Here is a 21,298-nt window from a genome sequence, read left to right as displayed (position 1 = left end):
TAGCCTTTGTGCTGAAATAAACTAAATCATTGAATAGCTATCTATTTGTATTGTTTTGACTTCACAAACTTGATCATATGACTGTTGATTGCTCCTGACATGTTTTGGGTCATATTAGTCAAGTTGGAGTAGGTGGAAAACAGTTGATGTCACAGGGGGACAAATAGAGTGACATGCCTTTTTTTCTCACTTGCCCGAAAAGGCTCTCCTCAATTTCATTGCATGCCACAAGTTAGATTGTGTTGTCCCATACAGGCGGTTTCCAGAGTTTGCTGTTTTTCAGCATGCCAAAGTTGTTTATGTGCCTCAGCGACATCCACGGTGTGAGTCAATGACCCTAGTTAACACAGAACCCCCAGTGTTTTGGTACAGAGGGTGTCTGACAATAATATGTGATCTGCAATGTTAATGCAGTGTTTCCCCTACGTTAAAGTGTGGTGTTCATTCTCGTCATTTATTCCATTTCCACAGATTGTTGCCATTTGACCCTTAATATCCCAATACTCCATTGAAATGTGTTCTGTGTTTAGCCTCCTTGGTGGAATAATATCTGAATTCATTAAATGTAGGACATGTAGCCTGCACTTCGTCTTTAGGATTGTGGAGAGATGTTTGAGCCCACTGGAGGTAGACCAGACCAGAATGTCCCACTATATACAGTATATATACACCGCTCAAAAAAATAAAGGGAACACTAAAATAACACATCCTAGATCTGAATGAATTAAATATTCTTATTAAATATCTTTTTCTTTACATAGTTGAATGTGCTGACAACAAAATCACACAAAAATTATCAATGGAAATCAAATTTATCAACACATGGAGGTCTGGATTTGGAGTCACACTCAAAATTAAAGTGGAAAACCACACTACAGGCTGATCCCACTTTGATGTAATGTCCTTAAAACAGGTCAAAATTATGCTCAGTAGTGTGTGTGGCCTCCACGTGCCTGTATGACCTCCCTACAACGCCTGAGCATGCTCCTGATGAGGTGGCGGATGGTCTCCTGAGGGATCTCCTCCCAGACCTGGACTAAAGCATCCGCCAACTCCTGGACAGTCTGTGGTGCAACGTGGCGTTGGTGGATGGAGCGAGACATGATGTCCCAGATGTGCTCAATTGGATTCAGGTCTAGGGAATGGGCGGGCCAGTCCATAGCATCAATGCCTTCCTCTTGCAGAAACTGCTGACACACTCCAGCCACATGAGGTCTAGCATTGTCTTGCATTAGGAGGAACCCAGGGCCAACCGCACCAGCATATGGTCTCACAAGGGGTCTGAGGATCTCATCTCTGTACCTAATGGCAGTCAGGCTACCTCTGGCAAGCACATGGAAGAAATGCCACCCCACACCATGGCTGACCCACCGCCAAACCGGTCATGCTGGAGGATGTTGCAGGCAGCAGAACGTTGACGCGATCCACTTCCTTATGTCTAAAACACAGGCTTCCAGGGAGGGCAATTTTGGGGCTTCACCATGATTCATCGAAATGTACAGCTGTATATTGTCCACATAGCAGTGAAAGTTAACATTATGTTTCCGAATGACATCACCAAGAGGTAAATACAGTATATAGTGAAAATAATAGTGGTCCTAAAACGGAACCTTGAGGAACACCGAAATTTACAGTTGATTTGTCAGAGGACAAACCATTCACAGAAACAAACGGATATATTTTCGACAGATAAGATCTAAACCAGGCCAGAACTTGTCCGTGTAGACAAATTTGAGTTTCCAATCTCTCCAAAAGAATGTGGTGATCGATGGTATCAAAAGCAGCACTAAGTTCTAGGAGCACGAGGACAGATGCAGAGCCTTGGTCTGACGCCATTAAAAGTCAATTTACCACTTTCACGAGTGCAGTCTCAATGCTATGATGGGGTCTAAAACCAGACTGAAGCATTTCGTATACATTGTTTGTCTTCAAGAAGGCAGTAGGTTGCTGCGCAACAGCTTTTTCAAAATGTTTTGAGAGGAATGGGAGATTCGATATTGGCCGATAGTTTTCTATATTTTTGTATCGGGGACATGATCCTAGATTAGCTGTCCTAAAATGAAAAACTTTGTAAATGCCTAATTATATTTTATTTTATTTTTTATTCTTTTTTAAATATTTTATTTTTGCATTTTCCAATTAAGAACATTCAAAACAAAAGTGAAAAGCTATTAGACAACGATAGGCCAAAGTGACAGTAACAGACGAACGTAACAAAAATAAATTATAATTATAGTTATATAAACAAACATACAATAATAAAAAATGTTAAAAAATTCCAATTACAAAAAAATAAATTAACGAGACATTGGATCACCTGCCATGGATACATAATATACATTACGTGTGAAACATTATGTGAGGATTATATATAGATTCAATCAATGAGATGTGGGGGGAGATTCTCCATATAGTCAATAAAAGGTTGCCAAATTCTGTAAAATGTCTTTAACTTATTCCTCAAGCAGTAAGTGATTTTCTCCAAAGGGATACAACTATCAACTTCCGAAAGCCACATTGCAACTGGCAGGGAGGAATCCAATTTCCATTTCAAGGCAATACATTTCTTGGCAATCGCTAGCAATATTTCTGTTAGCTTTATAGTATGGCTTTGCCTAAGATTGGTGTTAGTAAAGTTACCCAGAAGACAGACCTCCGGGTCTAAAGGGAATGGAGGAATGTTCCTTCATCTGAGCCACATCTAAAACATAGGGAGGAGATATCTGGGTTGAACCTGTGCAGTCTAGATGGGGTGATATAGAGCTGATGGAGGAAATTAAACTGGATCAGTCTGTATCTGGAGTTCAATGTGGATGTAACCCCATCCCTGCATAGGTCACTCCATAGATCCTCATCAAGATCAATACCCAGATCTCTCTCCCATCTAAGTCTGGGTTTATCTAGCCCAGGCGGTGTTAGTCCTGACATAAGAGCATTGTAAACATGGGAAATGGTCTTGAACAGTGGTTGGTCTGCGTGGCAGAGTTGTTCAATAGGTGACATCTTAGGTAGGTTCCATTGTCCCTTGAGAGTCACCCTAATAATGTTTCGTAGTTGTAGGTAGCTAAAGAAGTCCCTGTTAGGCAAGTGGTATTTCTGTTTCAGCTGATCAAAAGACATAAGAACTCCCTCCTCGTAACAATGTTCCAGAAGAGTGATCCCCTTATCAGACCATGGTCTAAGGTTACTATTCTGGAAAAACATAGGGATCAATCTATTGTTCCATAAAGGGGTTTTAGGGGAAAGGAATCCCCCTCGTCCGAACAGCTCATGCAGTTTGCACCATGCCAGGACAGAATGTATGATTAAAGGGTTGTCTGTGATGGTTTTTATAGATTTTTTGTCCCATTTGTAAAACAAATCTGCCCCAGTGTCATCATTTACCTCAAGCTTTTCAATGTTCAACCATGAGGGAGAGGGACCATTGTCAAACCTCTGAGCCAGAAACCTAGACTGTGCAGCCCAGTAGTACATTCTAAAATTGGGGAGGTTTAAGCCCCCTTGACTAATCAAGGGTCAGTTTATCCAGGCCAACCCTAAGGGTTTTGCCGTGCCAGATAAACCGTCTGGTCAGCTTGTCGAGAGAGGAAAAAAATGCTGCGGGAACAGGGATAGGGAGAGATTGAAACAGATATAGAAACCTGGGCAGGACATTCATTTTAATTACATTGATTCTACCCAGTAGAGTGAGAGGTAAGTCCATCCATTTACAAAGGTCAACCTCCACCTTTTGCAACAAACTGGCCAGATTGAGTTTATAGAGGTTGTTCAGATTACCATCCACCATTATGCCCAAATATGTGAAGCCCATAGGAGACCATCTAAAAGGAAACTTGTGCTTGATGGTATGATGGTCAAAGACAGACAACGGTAAGATTTCGCTTTTATCAAGATTGACCTTATATCCAGAGAAAGAACTATAACACTATAGTAGGATTTGCAAGTGAGAGAGGGAGTGTTCTGGGTTTGTTAGGAATAAGATAAGGTCGTCCGCAAAGAGTGATAATTTATGGGTATGGGGGCCCACCTCAAAGCCATGTATGTCAGGGCACGTTCTAATAGCCTCAGCCAACGGTTCGAGGGCAAAGAGGTGGGGGCTAATTGGGCAACCTTGTCTCTTCCCCCTATAAAGAGGGAAAGAGGAGGAAGTAATCCCATTGGTAGCAATCCTAGCTTTAGGAGATTTGTAGAGTGATTTTATCAAATTTACAAACACGGTACCTAAACCGAACTTTTCCAAGACGCGAAAGAGGTATGGCCATTCAATCCTATCAAAGGCCTTTTCAGCGTCAAGGGAGACTGCGACACCAGGTATTTTGTTTTTGTTAGCAAGGTGAATTATATCAAAGAACCTTCTGAGATTATTGGAGGACAATCTATTAATTATGAAGCCAGTCTGATCTGGGTTGACCAACAGGGGAAGACATGACTCCAGTCTCTTAGATAGCATCTTGGTGACCAGTTTACAATCTGTGTTAAGAAGAGAGATTGGTCTATAGGAGACGCACTTTAGCGGGTTTTTCCCTTTCTTGTGGATTACAGTAATCACTGCTTGAGAGAAGGACTTTGGAAAGCAGTTGTCTTCTCTGGCTTTTTTATGTACCTCCATAAGGAAGGGGACCAACAGCTCTCTAAATTCTTTATAGAACTCTGGAGGGAAGCCATCCTCCCCAGGAGATTTATTAGAAGGTAAGGATTTAATGGCCTCCAACAATTCAGGGACTGAGAAGTGTTCACTCAGGCGCTCGCTATCTTCCCCTGACAGGCATGGGAGGTTGAGAGAGGAGAGAAAGGAGTCGATCTCTGATAGATCATCGCTTGATTGGGAAGTGTAGAGGTCTTCATAGTATTTCTTAAAAGTATTATTCATTTCAGTTGGGTCGAAAGATATCTCTTTAGTGAGAGTTTCTATGGCATTAATTGTCCTCTTACTTTCCTCTGCTTTCAGTTGCCATGCCAATACTTTGTGAGCTTTCTCTCCAAGCTCATAATAACGCTGTTTTGATTTAGTGATGGCCCTCTCAGCTTGATATGTGTTCAGAATATTATATTTAAGTTTTGTATTTACCAAAAGCCTGTATAGATCTTTATTCGGGCCTCTTTGGTAGGTTTTCTCTAGCTCGGAGATTTCAGATTCAAGAGCACTCAGTTCAGCACCGTGTTTTTTCTTCAGCCCTTTAGTATAGGAAATAATCTGTCCCCTCAGGTAGGCCTTCAATGTGTCCCAAAGAATGAAGCTGTCAGGAGCAGAGGGTTTGTTTGCAAAAGTAAAAATATTGATCTGCTCTTTGATGAATGCACAAAATTCAGGTTGCTTTAGAAGTGTAGAATTTAGTCTCCATTTATATGCTCCATTTACCTTGGTAGGAATGGAGATTGATAATACCAGAGGAGAATGGTCACTAAGCAATCTGGGGAGATACTCGACATCTAACACTCTATGAAACAGTTGTGTCGAAAGTAAAAAGTTATCTATGCGTGTGTGTGTCTTGTGGGGGTGTGAATAAAAAGAGTAGTCCCTATCCTGTGGGTGCAACTGTCTCCAGATGTCTAGTAAATTGAGATCTTTCATGAATGACATGGTGAGCTTGCCGGCTTTGGTAAGAAGTGAGGGTTTATCAGAAGACCTATCAAGAACTGTATCTAAGCAAAAATTAAAATCTCCTCCAACCAGTAGCCATCCTGGTGGTGCTTGAGCAACCTGAAGGAAGACATTCTGAATAAACATATGGTCATCGAAGTTAGGAGCATAAATATTCAATAGGGTCCAAGACTCTGAAAACATATGCCCCTGCACCAAAACAAACCTGCCAGAGGGATCAGAGATGGTGTTGTTGACGCAGAAGGGGATGTGTCTACTTATCAAAATTGCAGTTCCTCTTGCTTTGGAGTTAAAAGAGGATGCAAAAACTTGTCCTACCCATTCCCTCTTCAATTTCTTGTGTTCACTGGCTGTAAGATGTGTTTCTTGTAAAAACACAATGTCAGCCTTTAATTTATTAAGGTATGTATAGACTCTTTTCCTTTTAATCGGGCTGTTAAGACCTTTTACATTGAATGTGACATATTTTAGTGGATTAAGCATAGGTTGGGTTTCAAATATGTAACTGAATAGAAATCTATCATATGCAGATAATTAGGAAATGTTTCAACTTTGGTTTGAGCATAAAAGTGACCTGTGTGTCTCTTTAGGGAGGAAACAATAAACATAGAAAAAAATAATAAAAATCCCACCCACCCCGATTGTCAGACTAGAACAACAGTCCCAACAATCAAACATGAATACACTTGTAGAGATACGTTGCTGCTCGCTTTCCATCTTGCTCTTACTAGCTAAACCTTGGCGTAAAATAAAACCTGCGAGCTCTCTAAATTGAAAACAAACGTTGTGAATAGATATTTATGGCTGAATATTTACTGCCCACGGTAAGGGCTGCTTGAGTCTCTTTACGAAAGATTAACATAAATGAGGGGGAAAGCAGTGGGCCTAAACCCACTTATTGCTTCGCCCAGTAGATATGGACTAAACCAACATATACTCTCCTGTAAATGTAATAGAACTCACCCCGGGAAGATACGGTTAGTTGAAAATGTACAAATCAATTAAAGTGACCGGGAGATACCAGCAGTTCAATCCGGATAAGATAAAACAAACGAACTGCATTTTATCCCCCAGAGAGACCGTCCTGGCTCAGACTCAGACGCTGCTCAGTTCTTTGAGAAAAGTGTGCACTTCTCCCGGTGTGTTGAAGAGATGGCTTCGGCCTTTGTACTGAACTTTCATCCGCGCAGGGTGGATGAGGTAGCCGGTGATGTTCTTCTCCTTCAGTGCTTTGGCGGCAGGTCTGAACTGCTTGCGGCGTCTGGCGAGGTCCGCGCTCATATCCGGGAAAAGGCTGACCCTCTTCCCATCGATGGCGAACCCCCCTTTGGCTCTTGCGAGTTGCAGTATCTTCTCTCTGTCTTGGAAACGGAGGAACCTGATCAGGACGGCTCGTGGGGGCTCATCTGGCCAGGGTTTCGGCGCTGATGTTCTGTGGGCGCTTTCGATTTCCAGCGGCTTGGTGAAGTTGGTTATGCCTAGGACCTCCGGGATCCATTGAGTGAAGAAACTGACCGGGTCACGGCCCTCGCTGTCCTCTTTCAATCCCACCACACGGATATTACTACGTCTACTCTGGTTCTCCATCTGATGTACTTTGTTTTTGAGGTAGGTATTGTCCTTTTGCAGTTGTGTCAAGACCTGGTCATGTCTAGCGATGGTATCTTCAACTGTGCTAATGCGCAGCTCTGCCTCAGTCGTTCTCAAAAGGAGATCATTCATGGAGGATTTCAGGTCGTCAATGGAAAAATGGAGTTCAGTCGATTTCTTATCGATTTTCAGAGAAAGACCTCTGTTACCATCCTGAACTTCCCGGAGGAGAGTAGCCAGCATGTCGGCAGGCTCGCAAGAGGCTGCTGAGAGCAACAGTCTGGAACTGTCTTCTGAGTTATGAGGGCTAATGCTAATCTTGCTAGCTGTAGCGTTATCGTTATCTTGGGAATCAACAACGTTTTGGTCGTCCTTCTTGCCTCTCGGTCGGAGGTCCATGGCTCTTTGGGAAGGTAAGTACTTGACAATTTATCAGCCGATGTTAGAATATTGTTTCAACGTTGTTATTTAGGTAAAAATAGAATAACTTTGAAGAGCTCGGTTTGTCAACGTCTGCTCAGCTCCGCGGCATCACGTGTCTCCTGTAAATGCCTTTTGAGTGAGACAAGATCACTCACCTATATGTTAAAGGATCCATGAAGGGAGGGAAGTATATGTGGCCAAATCATTGCTCAAATCAGTTAAAACAACAACCGAAGATGAATAGATCAAAAGTACTCATTGCTTCGTGTACTCCCACTATTTTTGGCCGACCGTGCACTAATACTGTGTTTTGTCTTCTGTTCTTATTCTACAGTTTCAGTATTCTGATTGGTGCTCCCAAAGCTAACACCAGCCAAACGAACATCATCGAAGGTGGATCTGTGTACTTGTGTCCCTGGAGCCAGGACCAATCGGATTGCAGTGTTGTCAATTTTGACAATGAAGGTAAGGTACCTGGCTGAAAAACCTGGTGGAATTAGTTGGTGTGAATGTGTGGAAAAGCAGCTCATCAATGTTTCTTCCTTGTGTAAAGAATGATGAGTTTCCCCATTCCCCATTTTGAAATCCAAGATGGCGTAGCAGTCAGGCGTCTTTTGTCTTCCTCTTGTCGTGTCCCGTGTATATATATTTTTATATATTTTTCTTCGCATATATTACTTAAAAATATATTTTTCTTGACCCCAACTTCAACATACTCTCATGCAACCCGCCTCACCAAATGTGGTATGGATCTGCTATTTTCTTTACTTCAGAACCGGAACCCCGAACAGAAAGCTAGCCAGCTAACTAGCTACTAGCTAGTAGTCAGCTAGCCACTGCTAGCGGTCATCAGCTAGCCTTCAGCCCAGACAACTCCTGCCAGTCTGCACAACGCGATTCAACCCAGAGCGTATAGGACTCCTTATTCTCCATATCCCCGGATTCCTACCGCAAGCTCTGGACCTCTTCACCTGGATCATCGCAGCTAGCTAGCTGCTATCCGATTGGCTTCTCCTGGCTAAACTCTCTGTCCCGAAGCAAGCACCAATTAGGCTGGAGCTAGCCTATGCTAGGCCCATCTCCCGGCTAGCTGAAGAGGTCCATCAGCCACTCCTTGGGCTACAACACCTATTTTTTCAATTGGCCTGTACCCCTTTTATTGCCAATACGGAACCCCACCGATCCATCACGATCGGACTACCAACGTAATCCGCCCGAGGGGGTTTTTCAACTGGCTCCCCCGTCACGACATCCCCTGAATGCCCATCTGCTAGCCTGCTAGCCGCAGCCCGCTAGCTGTCTAGAGCACTCCGGACTGCTAGCTGAAGTAGTCCATCAGCCATTTTTTGGGGGGCTACTATACCTATTTTGCCAATTTTCCTGGACCCTTTTACTACACGGAACCCTGCTGATCCATCACGACTGATCGCCCGACGTAACCGCACGAAAGGGATACAACTGACTTCTTCCGTCGCAACATCCCTCTAAGGCCCTTCTGCTAGCCCCGGCCTGCTAGCTGTCTGAATAACCGTGTCTCCAGCTCACCCAGCTACTCACTGGACCCAATGATCACTCGGCTACGCATGCCTCTCCCTAATGTCAATATGCCTTGTCCATTGCTGTTTTGGTTAGTAATTATTGCCTTGTTACACTGTAGAGCCTCTAGCCCTGCTCAATACGCCTTAGCTAACCCTTTAGTTCCACCTTCCACACATGCGGTGACCTCATCTGTTTTAAATTATGTTTCTAGAGACAATATTTCTATCATTGTCACTCAATGCATAGGTTTATCTCCACTGTATTCACATCCTACCATATCTTTGTCTGTACATTATGCCTTGAATCTATTATACCGTGCCCAGAAACCTGTTCCTTTTACTCTCTGTTCCGAACATACTAGACAACCAGTTCTTATAGCCTTTAGCCGTACCCTTATCATACTCCTCCTCTGTTCCTCTGGTGATGTAGAGGTTAATCCAGGCCCTGCAGTGCCTAGCTCCACTCCCATTCCCCAGGCGCTCTCATTTGTTGACTTCTGTAACCGTAAAAGCCTTGGTTTCATGCATGTTAACATAAGAAGCCTCCTCCCTAAGTTTGTTTTATTCACTTCTTCAGCACACTCTGCCAACCCGGATGCCCGAGCCATGTCTGAATCCTGGTTAAGGAAGACCACCAAAAACTCTGAAATTTCCCTCCCTAACTATAACACTTTCTGACAAGATAGAACTGCCAAAGGGGGTGGAGTTAGGCTGCAGAGTTCTGTCTTACTATCCAGGTCTGTGCCCAAACAATTTGAGCTTCTACTTTTAAAAATCCACCTTTCCAGTCTCTCACCGTTGCCGTTTGCTATAGACTACCTTCTGCCCCCAGCTGTGCATCCTAACCAACCTGCCCTCCAAATACAACTCTGCTGTCTTCAACCAGGATCTCAGTGATCACTGCCTCATTGCCTGCGTCCATAATGTGTCTGTGGTCGAACGACCACCCCTCATCACTGTCAAACGCTCCGTAAAACACTTCAGCGAGCAGGCCTTTCAAATCGACCTGGCCCAGGTATCTTGGAAGAATATCGACCTCATTCCGACAGTAGAGGATGCCTGGTTATTCTTTAAAAGTGCTTTCCTCACCATCTTAAATAAGCATGCCCCATTCAAAAAATGTAGAACCAGGAACATATATAGCCCTTGGTTCATTCCAGACCTGACTGCCCTTGACCAGCACAAAAACATCCTGTGGCGTACTGCATTAGTATCGAATAGCCCCCGCTATATGAAACTTTTCAGGGAAGTTAAGAACCAATATACACAGGCAGTTAGGAAAGCAAAGGCTAGCTTTTTCAAACCCGAAATTTGCATCCTGTAGCACAAACTACTTCCGGCGCCGACTGAGATGGCCGCCTCGCTTCGCGTTCCTAGGAAACTATGCAGTTTTTTGTTTTTTTACGTGTTATTTCTTACATTAGTACCCCAGGTCATCTTAGGTTTCATTACATACAGTCGAGAAGAACTACTGAATATAAGATCAGCGTCAACTCACCATCAGTACGACAAAGAATATGTTTTCCGCGACGCGGATCCTGTGTTCTGCCTTACAAACAGGACAACGGAATGGATCGCATGCAGCGACCCAAGGAAACGACTCCGAAAAAGAGGGAAACGAGGCGGTGTTCTGGTCAGAATCCGAAAAAGGGCACATCGCGCACCACTCCCCAGCATTCTTCTTGCCAATGTCCAGTCTCTTGACAACAAGGTTGACGAAATCCGAGCAAGGGTGGCACAGCCGTATATATCCCCCCCCAAGCAGACACATCGATGGCTCTGAACAAACTTTATTTAACTCTTTGCAAACTGGAAACCATTTATCCGGAGGCTGCATTCATTGTAGCTGGGGATTTTAACAAAGCTAATCTGAAAACAAGACTCCCTAAATTTTATCAGCATATCGATTGCGCAACCAGGGGTGGTAAAACCTTGGATCATTGTTACTCTAACTTCCGCAACGCATATAAGGCCCTGCCCCGCCCCCCTTTCGGAAAAGCTGACCACGACTCCATTTTGCTGATCCCTGCCTACAGGCAGAAGCTAAAACAAGAGGCTCCCACGCTGAGGTCTGTCCAACGCTGGTCAGACCAAGCTGACTCCACACTCCAAGACTGCTTCCATCACGTGGACTGGGACATGTTTCGTATTGCGTCAGATGGAAATATTGACGAATACGCTGATTCGGTGTGCGAGTTCATTAGAACGTGCGTCGAAGATGTCGTTCCCATAGCAACGATAAAAACATTCCCAAACCAGAAACCGTGGATTGATGGCAGCATTCGCGTGAAACTGAAAGCGCGAACCACTACTTTTAATCAGGGCAAGGTGTCTGGTAACATGACCGAATATAAACAATGCAGCTATTCCCTCCGCAAGGCTATTAAACAAGCTAAGCGTCAGTACAGAGACAAAGTAGAATCTCAATTCAATGGCTCAGACACAAGAGGCATGTGGCAGGGTCTACAGTCAATCACGGACTACAAGAAGAAACCCAGCCCAGTCACGGACCAGGATGTCTTGCTCCCAGGCAGACTAAATAACTATTTTGCCCGCTTTGAGGACAATACAGTGCCACTGACACGGCCTGCAACGGAAACATGCGGTCTCTCCTTCACTGCAGCCGAGGTGAGTAAGACATTTAAACGTGTTAACCCTCGCAAGGCTGCAGGCCCAGACGGCATCCCCAGCCGCGCCCTCAGAGCATGCGCAGACCAGCTGGCCGGTGTGTTTACGGACATATTCAATCAATCCCTATACCAGTCTGCTGTTCCCACATGCTTCAAGAGGGCCACCATTGTTCCTGTTCCCAAGAAAGCTAAGGTAACTGAGCTAAACGACTACCGCCCCGTAGCACTCACTTCCGTCATCATGAAGTGCTTTGAGAGACTAGTCAAGGACCATATCACCTCCACCCTACCTGACACCCTAGACCCACTCCAATTTGCTTACCGCCCAAATAGGTCCACAGACGATGCAATCTCAACCACACTGCACACTGCCCTAACCCACCTGGACAAGAGGAATTACCTATGTGAGAATGCTGTTCATCGACTACAGCTCTGCATTCAACACCATAGTACCCTCCAAGCTCGTCATCAAGCTCGAGACCCTGGGTTTCGACCCCGCCCTGTGCAACTGGGTACTGGACTTCCTGACGGGCCGCCCCCAGGTGGTGAGGGTAGGCAACAACATCTCCTCCCCGCTGATCCTCAACACGGGGGCCCCACAAGGGTGCGTTCTGAGCCCTCTCCTGTACTCCCTGTTCACCCACGACTGCGTGGCCACGCACGCCTCCAACTCAATCATCAAGTTTGCGGACGACACAACAGTGGTAGTCTTGATTACCAACAACGACGAGACGGCTTACAGGGAGGAGGTGAGGGCCCTCGGAGTGTGGTGTCAGGAAAATAACCTCACACTCAACAACAAAACTAAGGAGATGATTGTGGACTTCAGGAAACAGCAGAGGGAACACCCCCCTATCCACATCGATGGAACAGTAGTGGAGAGGGTAGCAAGTTTTAAGTTCCTCGGCATACACATCACAGACAAACTGAATTGGTCCACTCACACTGACAGCGTCGTGAAGAAGGCGCAGCAGCGCCTTTTCAACCTCAGGAGACTGAAGAAATTCAGCTTGTCACCAAAAGCACTCACAAACTTCTACAGATGCACAATCGAGAGCATCCTCGCGGGCTGTATCACCGCCTGGTACGGCAACTGCTCCGCCCTCAACCGTAAGGCTCTCCAGAGGGTAGTGAGGTCTGCACAACGCATCACCGGGGGCAAACTACCTGCCCCCCAGGACACCTACACCACCCGATGTTACAGGAAGGCCATAAAGATCATCAAGGACATCAACCACCCGAACCACTGCCTGTTCACCCCGCTATCATCCAGAAGGCGAGGTCAGTACAGGTGCATCAAAGCTGGGACCGAGAGACTGAAAAACAGCTTCTATCTCAAGGCCATCAGACTGTTAAACAGCCACCACTAACATTGAGTGGCTGCTGCCAACACACTGTCATTGACACTGACCCAACTCCAGCCACTTTAATAATGGGAATTGATGGGAAATGATGTAAATATATCACTAGCCACTTTAAACAATGCTACCTTATATAATGTTATTTACCCTACATTATTCATCTCATATGCATACGTATATACTGTACTCTACATCATCGACTGCATCCTTATGTAATACATGTATCACTAGCCACTTTAACTATGCCACTTTGTTTACTTTGTCTACATACTCATCTCATATGTATATACTGTACTCTATATCATCTACTGCATCCTTATGTAATACATGTATCACTAGCCACTTTAACTATGCCACTTTGTTTACTTTGTCTACATACTCATCTCATATGTATATACTGTACTCGATACCATCTACTGTATGCTGCTCTGTACCATCACTCATTCATATATCCTTATGTACATATTCCTTATCCCCTTACACTGTGTATAAGACAGTAGTTTTGGAATTGTTAGTTAGATTACTTGTTGGTTATCACTGCATTGTCGGAACTAGAAGCACAAGCATTTCGCTACACTCGCATTAACATCTGCTAACCATGTGTATGTGACAAATAAAATTTGATTTGATGTGATTTTGATTTGATTTGATTTTGAAACTCCCAAAAGTTCTGGGACACTATAAAGTCCATGGAGAATAAGAGCACCTCCTCCCAGCTTCCCACTGCACTGAGGCTAGGAAACACTGTCACCACCAATAAATCCGTGATAATCGAGAATTTCAAAAAGCATTTTTCTACGGCTAGCCATGCTTTCGACTTGGCTACCCCCACCCCGATCAACAGCCCTGCACCCCCCACAGCAACGTGCCTAAGCCTCCTCCATTTCTCTTTCACCCAAATCCAGAAAGCTGATGTTCTAAAAGAGCTGGGAAATCTGGACCCCTACAAATCAGTCGGGCTAGACAATCTGGACCCTCTCTTTCTAAAATGATCTGCCGAAATTGTTTTAACCCCTATTACTAGCCCCCCCTAGGAAGAAGTAAACATTTCACGCCCCCCAACTCTCTGCCACGACTGTAAATAGTATAATTTGTCTATAAAAAATGTATAAGTACACCTCTGCATAACATTGTATCCATTGTATTTGATACTGAAAAATAAAATAAAATAGCACAATATATGAAAGACATTGACCTATAAAACAAAAATGAATAAAACAATTTGTGCTGATTTAAAAAATAATCTAAATGAGGAAGTCAGGATTAATGGCTTCAATGAGCATGTTTTACAGAGCACAGCGCAATGGTTAGCTGGGACCTGTACTTGGTCTTCAGTGCAGCAACAGCAGAGAAGCCAGTCTCACAAAAATAAGATGTTGCAAAAGGAAGAAGAATGCCCATGGCCCTCTGCCCGAAGAGTGGATACTGCCTCTCTACACTCAGCCAGAATTCACCCAGGGTCTGTGATGTGAACCTCAGTCTCAATGTGGAGTCAGACGTCATATCAATGAACTGAACTCTGCAGAGCTGAAACTAGTTGGAGCTTGTGCATTGAAAGGATCTCTCACCCAGTCATATTGGGAACTGGTCCTCCTCTGCAGAGCTGAAACCAGTTGGAGCTGGTGCATTGAAAGGATCTCTCACCCAGTCATATTGGGAACTGTTTTCAGGAAAGTACTTTTATTTTTGCAGCACTTGCATCATCCAGCATGACAGAGACCATGTCTAATGCTGCAGGCAGTATCAGCTCCTCTGCTATGGAGTGGGGTTTTTGCACTGAGCAATTTGGTACGCCACCTTATATGATGCTAACAGTGCTCGCTGGTTGACTGAAGTCGCATTCACAAAGCGGGACGATTGTTGGCAGTATTCGGCACGTTTTCGCTGAAAAAATTCAAGCGGCTTATCAGCGTGATTGGGGTGTAATGTCTTCAAGTGTCGCCTAAATTTATTTGGCTTCATGCTGACTGCTGCCAACATTTTTAGACACAGTAAACATACCGGTCTTTTCTCGTCTCCCACCGAAGTCACAGTGAAGCCAAGCGCTACATACGCTTCCTCATATTTCCTCGTCTCCCACCGTAGTCACAGTGAAGCCAAGCGCTACATACGCTTCGTCATATCTCCTCGTCCTCCACCGTAGTCACAGTGAAGCCAAGCGCTACATACGCTTCCTCATATCTCCTCGTCCTCCACCGTAGTCACAGTGAAGGCAAGCGCTACATACGCTTTGTCATATCTCCTCATCCTCCACCGTAGTCACAGTGAAGCTATTTAGTCATTGTTAGTTTTTTTTAACCTGGATAACACTCGCCAGTCCAGCTTCCCTGCCCATCCACTGCTGCCCCCTGGACACTGATCTCTTGGCTACATAGCTGATGCACGCTGGACTGTCCATTAATCACGGTACTCCATTCTGCTTGTTTATTTGTCGGCCCCGTTGCCTAGTCAAAGCCATTTTACATGCTGTTTGTTGTGCTAGCTGTTGTTGTCTCACCTACTGTTTTAGCTATCTTTCCCAATTCAACACCTGTGTTTACTGTATGCCTCGCTGTATGTCTCTCTCAAATGTCAATATTCCTTGTATACTGTTGTTCAGGTTAGTTATCATTGTTTTAGTTCACAATGGAGCCCCTAGTTCCACTCTTCATACCCCTGTTACCTCCTTTGTCCCACCTCCCACACATGCGGTGACCTCACCCATTACAACCAGCATGTCCAGAGATACAACCTCTCTCATCATCACCCAGTGCCTGGGCTTACCTCCGCTGTACCCGCACCCCACCATACCCCTGTCTGCGCATTATGCCCTGAATATATTCTACCATGCCCAGAAACCTGCTCCTCTTATTCTCTGTCCCTAACGCTCTAGGCGACCAGTTTTGATAGCCTTTAGCCGCAGCCTCATACTACTCCTTCTCTGTTCCGCGGGTGATGTGGAGGTAAACCCAGGCCCTGCATGTCCCCAGGCACCCTCATTTGTTGACTTCTGTGATCGAAAAAGCCTTGGTTTCATGCATGTCAACATCAGAAGCCTCCTCCCTAAGTTTGTTTTACTCACTGCTTTAGCACACTCTGCTAACCCTGATGTCCTTGCCGTGTCTGAATCCTGGCTCAGGAAGGCCACCAAAAATTCAGAGATTTCCATACCCAACTATAACATCTTCCGTCAAGATAGAACTGCCAAAGGGGGAGGAGTTGCAGTCTACTGCAGAGATAGCCTGCAAAGTAATGTCATACTTTCCAGGTCCATACCCAAAACAGTTCGAACTACTAATTTTGAAAATTACTCTCTCCAGAAATAAGTCTCTCACTGTTGCCGCCTGCTACCGACCCCCCTCAGCTCCCAGCTGTGCCCTGGACACCATTTGTGAATTGATCGCCCCCCATCTAGCTTCAGAGTTTGTTCTGTTAGGTGACCTAAACTGGGATATGCTTAACACCCCGGCAGTCCTACAATCTAAGCCAGATGCCCTCAATCTCACACAAATCATCAAGGAACCCACCAGGTACAACCCTAACTCTGTAAACAAGGGCACCCTCATAGACGTCATCCTGACCAACTGGCCCTCCAAATACACCTCCGCTGTCTTCAACCAGGATCTCAGCGATCACTGCCTCATTGCCTGTATCCGCCACGGAGCCGCAGTCAAACGACCACCCCTCATCACTGTCAAACGCTCCCTAAAACACTTCTGTGAGCAGGCCTTTCTAATCGACCTGGCCCGGGAATCCTGGAAGGACATTGACCTCATCCCGTCAGTTGAGGATGCCTGGTCATTCTTTAAAAGTAACTTCCTCACCATTTTAGATAAGCATGCTCCGTTCAAAAAATGCAGAACTAAGAACAGATACAGCCCTTGGTTCACTCCAGACCTGACTGCCCTCGACCAGCACAAAAACATCCTGTGGCGGACTGCAATAGCATCGAATAGTACCCCGTGATATGCAACTGTTCAGGGAAGTCAGGAACCAATACACGCAGTCAGTCAGGAAAGCTAAGGCCAGCTTCTTCAGGCAGAAGTTTGCATCCTGTAGCTCCAACTCCAAAAAGTTCTGGGACACTGTGAAGTCCATTGAGAACAAGAGCACCTCCTCCCAGCTGCCCACTGCCCTGAGGCTAGGTAACACGGTCACCACCGATAAATCCATGATTATCGAAAACTTCAATAAGCATTTCTCAACGGCTGGCCATGCCTTCCGCCTGGCTACTCCAACCTCGGCCAACAGCTCCGCCCTCCCCGCAGCTCCTCGCCCAAGCCTCTCCAGGTTCTCCTTTACCCAAATCCAGATAGCAGATGTTCTGAAAGAGCTGCAAAACCTGGACCCGTACAAATCAGCTGGGCTTGACAATCTGGACCCTCTATTTCTGAAACTATCCGCCGCCATTGTCGCAACCCCTATTACCAGCCTGTTCAACCTCTCTTTCATATCGTCTGAGATCCCCAAGGATTGGAAAGCTGCCGCAGTCATCCTCCTCTTCAAAGGGGGAGACACCCTGGACCCAAACTGTTGCAGACCTATATCCATCCTGCCATGTCTATCTAAGGTCTTCGAAAGCCAAGTCAACAAACAGGTCACTGACCATCTCGAATCGCACTGTACCTTCTCCGCTGTGCAATCTGGTTTCCGAGCCGGTCACGGGTGCACCTCAGCCACACTCAAGGTACTAAACAATATCATAACCGCCATCGATAAAAGACAGTACTGTGCAGCCGTCTTCATCGACCTTGCCAAGGCTTTCGACTCTGTCAATCACCATATTCTTATCGGCAGACTCAGTAGCCTCGGTTTTTCGGATGACTGCCTTGCCTGGTTCACCAATTACTTTGCAGACAGAGTTCAGTGTGTCAAATCGGAGGGCATACTGTCCGGTCCTCTGGCAGTCTCTATGGGGGTGCCACAAGGTTCAATTCTCGGGCCGACTTTTCTCTGTATATATCTATGATGTTGCTCTTGCTGCGGGCGATTCCCTGATCCACCTCTATGCAGACGACACCATTCTATATACTTTCGGCCCGTCATTGGACACTGTGTTATCTAACCTCCAAACGAGCTTCAATGCCATACAACACTCCTTCCGTGGCCTCCAACTGCTCTTAAACGCTAGTAAAACCAAATGCATGCTTTTCAACCGATCGCTGCCTGCACCCGCATGCCCGACTAGCATCACCACCCTGGATGGTTCCGACCTTGAATATGTGGACACCTATAAGTACCTAGGTGTCTGGCTAGACTGCAAACTCTCCTTCCAGACTCATATCAAACATCTCCAATCGAAAATCAAATCAAGAGTCGGCTTTCTATTCCGCAACAAAGCCTCCTTCACTCACGCCGCCAAGCTTACCCTAGTAAAACTGACTATCCTACCGATCCTCGACTTTGGCGATATCATCTACTAAATGGCTTCCAACACTCTACTCAGCAAACTGGATGCAGTCTATCACAGTGCCATCCGTTTTCTCACCAAAGCCCCATATACTACCCACCACTGTGACCTGTATGCTCTCATTGGCTGGCCCTCGCTTCATATTCATCGCCAAACCCACTGGCTCCAGGTCATCGGTAAGTCTTTGCTAGGTAAAGCCCCGCCTTATCTCAGCTCACTGGTCACCATAGCAGCACCCACCCGTAGCACGCGCTCCAGCAGGTATATCTCACTGGTCACCCCCAAAGCCAATTCCTCATTTGGTTGCCTTTCCTTCCAGTTCTCTGCTCCCAATGACTGGAACGAACTGCAAAAATCACTGAAGCTGGAGACTCATATCTCCCTCACTAACTTTAAGCACCAGCTGTCAGAGCAGCTTACAGATCACTGCACCTGTACATAGCCCATTCAACTACCTCATCCCCCATACTGTTATTTATTTGATTTATTTTGCTCCTTTCCACCCCAGTATCTCTACTTGCACACTCATCTTCTGCACATCTATCACTCCAGTGTTTAATTACTATATTGTAATTATTTCGCCACTATGGCCTATTTATTGCCTCCCTTATCCTACCTCATTTTCACACACTGTATATAGACTTTTCCTATTGTATTATTGACTGCATGTTTGTTAATTCCATGTGTAACTCTGTGTTGTTGTATGTGTCGCACTGCTTTGCTTTATCTTGGTCAGGTCGCAGTTGTAAATGAGAACTTGTTCTCAACTAGCCTACCTGGTTAAATAAAGGTGAAATAAAATTGAAATAAAAACAAAAAATAGCAAAGTTAACGTCATGTTTCATATGTAGATTTTACAAAGACATTATATACCGTATTTCAAATTATACCCCCCAGTTAAAGTTGGATTGTTTAACCATAAAAATGCCTCTTCAGCCATTAAACTGTAAGACTTCTTAGCGAGCTCACTGGCTAGGATGACCTTAAAGTTATGGGGATAAACCTCTCCGTCAAGGCTTAGGGATTCTTCACCAACAGTGCTCCATTTTTATTTCAACCGTTCTTTGAAGTTTGTACTGTGTTTTGTAGTGGCCAAGTCCTCTCTTGTATTCCCCCTTTCTGAAGCCTATAGAGCCTTGGTTGATTTCCTGGCTGGCTGGCTGGCTTGAAGCCCAGTGTTGTAACTGTAATCAGGCCAAAGTCATTATGGGGACAAGGACCCCTGAGGACCCCTGGCTCTGCTTACCAGCGAAGCGGTCACAAACTCCATCAGATACAGCAGGACGTGGTCCACCGTTTTAGGATCAGAGGGTGTGTATTATTACATAGGTCACAAACATATTGTACGTTACATAGACACATGCTGTGACGGCCCTGAATTAGTCTGAACTGTCTGCACTTCTCCTTCTAACACGACGCTTCCCGTTTAATTCCAAACTAAATAGCCAGCATCAGCTGCACAAAATGGGGTTGTGATGGTGGTGCCAATGAGGATGTGTTCAACCCTCAGATCCAAAGGTTCTTTACTCCGTTTGTTTTGTTGTATTTTAAAGTGTGCTATGTAGCCTTGTCTCAAGTTTAACCAGGATCGATCCACTCATTTCTTCCTTTGGACTACACATCTCAGTTGGTCTGTTTCGTCATGGCCTTTCTCGGATTGGATTGTCTGACTGAGTGACTAACTACAACTTTTTTGCATATGGTATTTTATTTGTTTGAGTGTGATTTATACTGTGTTGATTTGTGGTCAGTTGTAGTTGAAGACTACAGAGATTTGATACTCTTTATGGTTGTGTTGTAAAAGAATGAGATATTTTGATGAATGGACCAACATTGTGTGACTAAGGTCACTGGAGTTCACTGAACTCCTTTACCTGGCTGGACTCTTTTAGGCCCAAGGTACGGGACTTTTCTCGAGGAACAAGAGCTCATTGTTTGTTATATTATTATGTGTGTGATCATTTATGTTGGTAATACAACCCACGTAGAATAACAGTTTTGAAGCTATTTCCAATGTTTTAAGGGTTTATGTCCATCCTGACTTTTACTTGAGTCCTTTGTATTGGTGTAGACTTGACGGACCAGACGGGACTCATTCCCTGTAACGGCGTTCGTCTGTTGAAGGAGAGTCGGACCAAAATGCAGCGTGGTGGTTACTCATGTTCTTTAATGAAGAATATAGCGATACATTAAATAAATAAATAAATACAAAACAACAAACGGAACGTGAAAAACCTAATTACAGCCTATCTGGTGAACACTACACAGAGACAGGAACAATCACCCACAAAATACACAGCGAAACCCAGGCTACCTAAATATGGTTCCCAATCAGAGACAACGAGAATCACCTGACTCTGATTGAGAACCGCCTCAGGCAGCCAAGCCTATGCTAGACACACCCCTAATCAGCCACAATCCCAATGCCTACAAAAACCCCAATACGACAACACAATAAACCCATGTCACACCCTGGCCTGAACAAATAATTAAAGAAAACACAAAATACTAAGACCAAGGCGTGACATTCCCTCACAAAGAAAAAGGAGAAATCAATATTTTCTCTGGTAGGCACAAACTACCTGGCACCCTACAGACAATAACCCCAAGTCAAAACCGTTACAATACACACACTGGATACACACATACTCAGATACTCACATACCTTACTGTACACCTGTGGAAGCTGGTGGGAGGAGCTATAGGAGGACGGGCTCATTTTAATATCTGGAATGGAATTAATGGAACAGTATCAAACACTTCAA

At 44.9% G+C, this 21,298-nt stretch overlaps 1 protein-coding gene across 1 annotated transcript in view; it reads left to right on the top strand.

Moving 5' to 3' along the window:
* LOC118399708 (integrin alpha-5-like) overlaps positions 1-21,298 on the top strand; it is a 73,961-nt gene that overhangs the window by 2,837 nt on the left and 49,826 nt on the right. Inside the window, exon 2 of the mRNA XM_052473947.1 lies at positions 7,950-8,080. Within this exon, the coding sequence (XP_052329907.1) occupies positions 7,950-8,080 (131 nt within the window). The remainder of the gene's footprint in view (positions 1-7,949; positions 8,081-21,298) is intronic.

The sequence above is a fragment of the Oncorhynchus keta genome, chromosome 21 (genome assembly GCF_023373465.1).
Source record: "Oncorhynchus keta strain PuntledgeMale-10-30-2019 chromosome 21, Oket_V2, whole genome shotgun sequence".
Taxonomy (NCBI): domain Eukaryota; kingdom Metazoa; phylum Chordata; class Actinopteri; order Salmoniformes; family Salmonidae; genus Oncorhynchus; species Oncorhynchus keta.
Note: the sequence above shows the minus strand (reverse complement) of the source record. Positions and strands in the feature narration are given on the sequence as shown.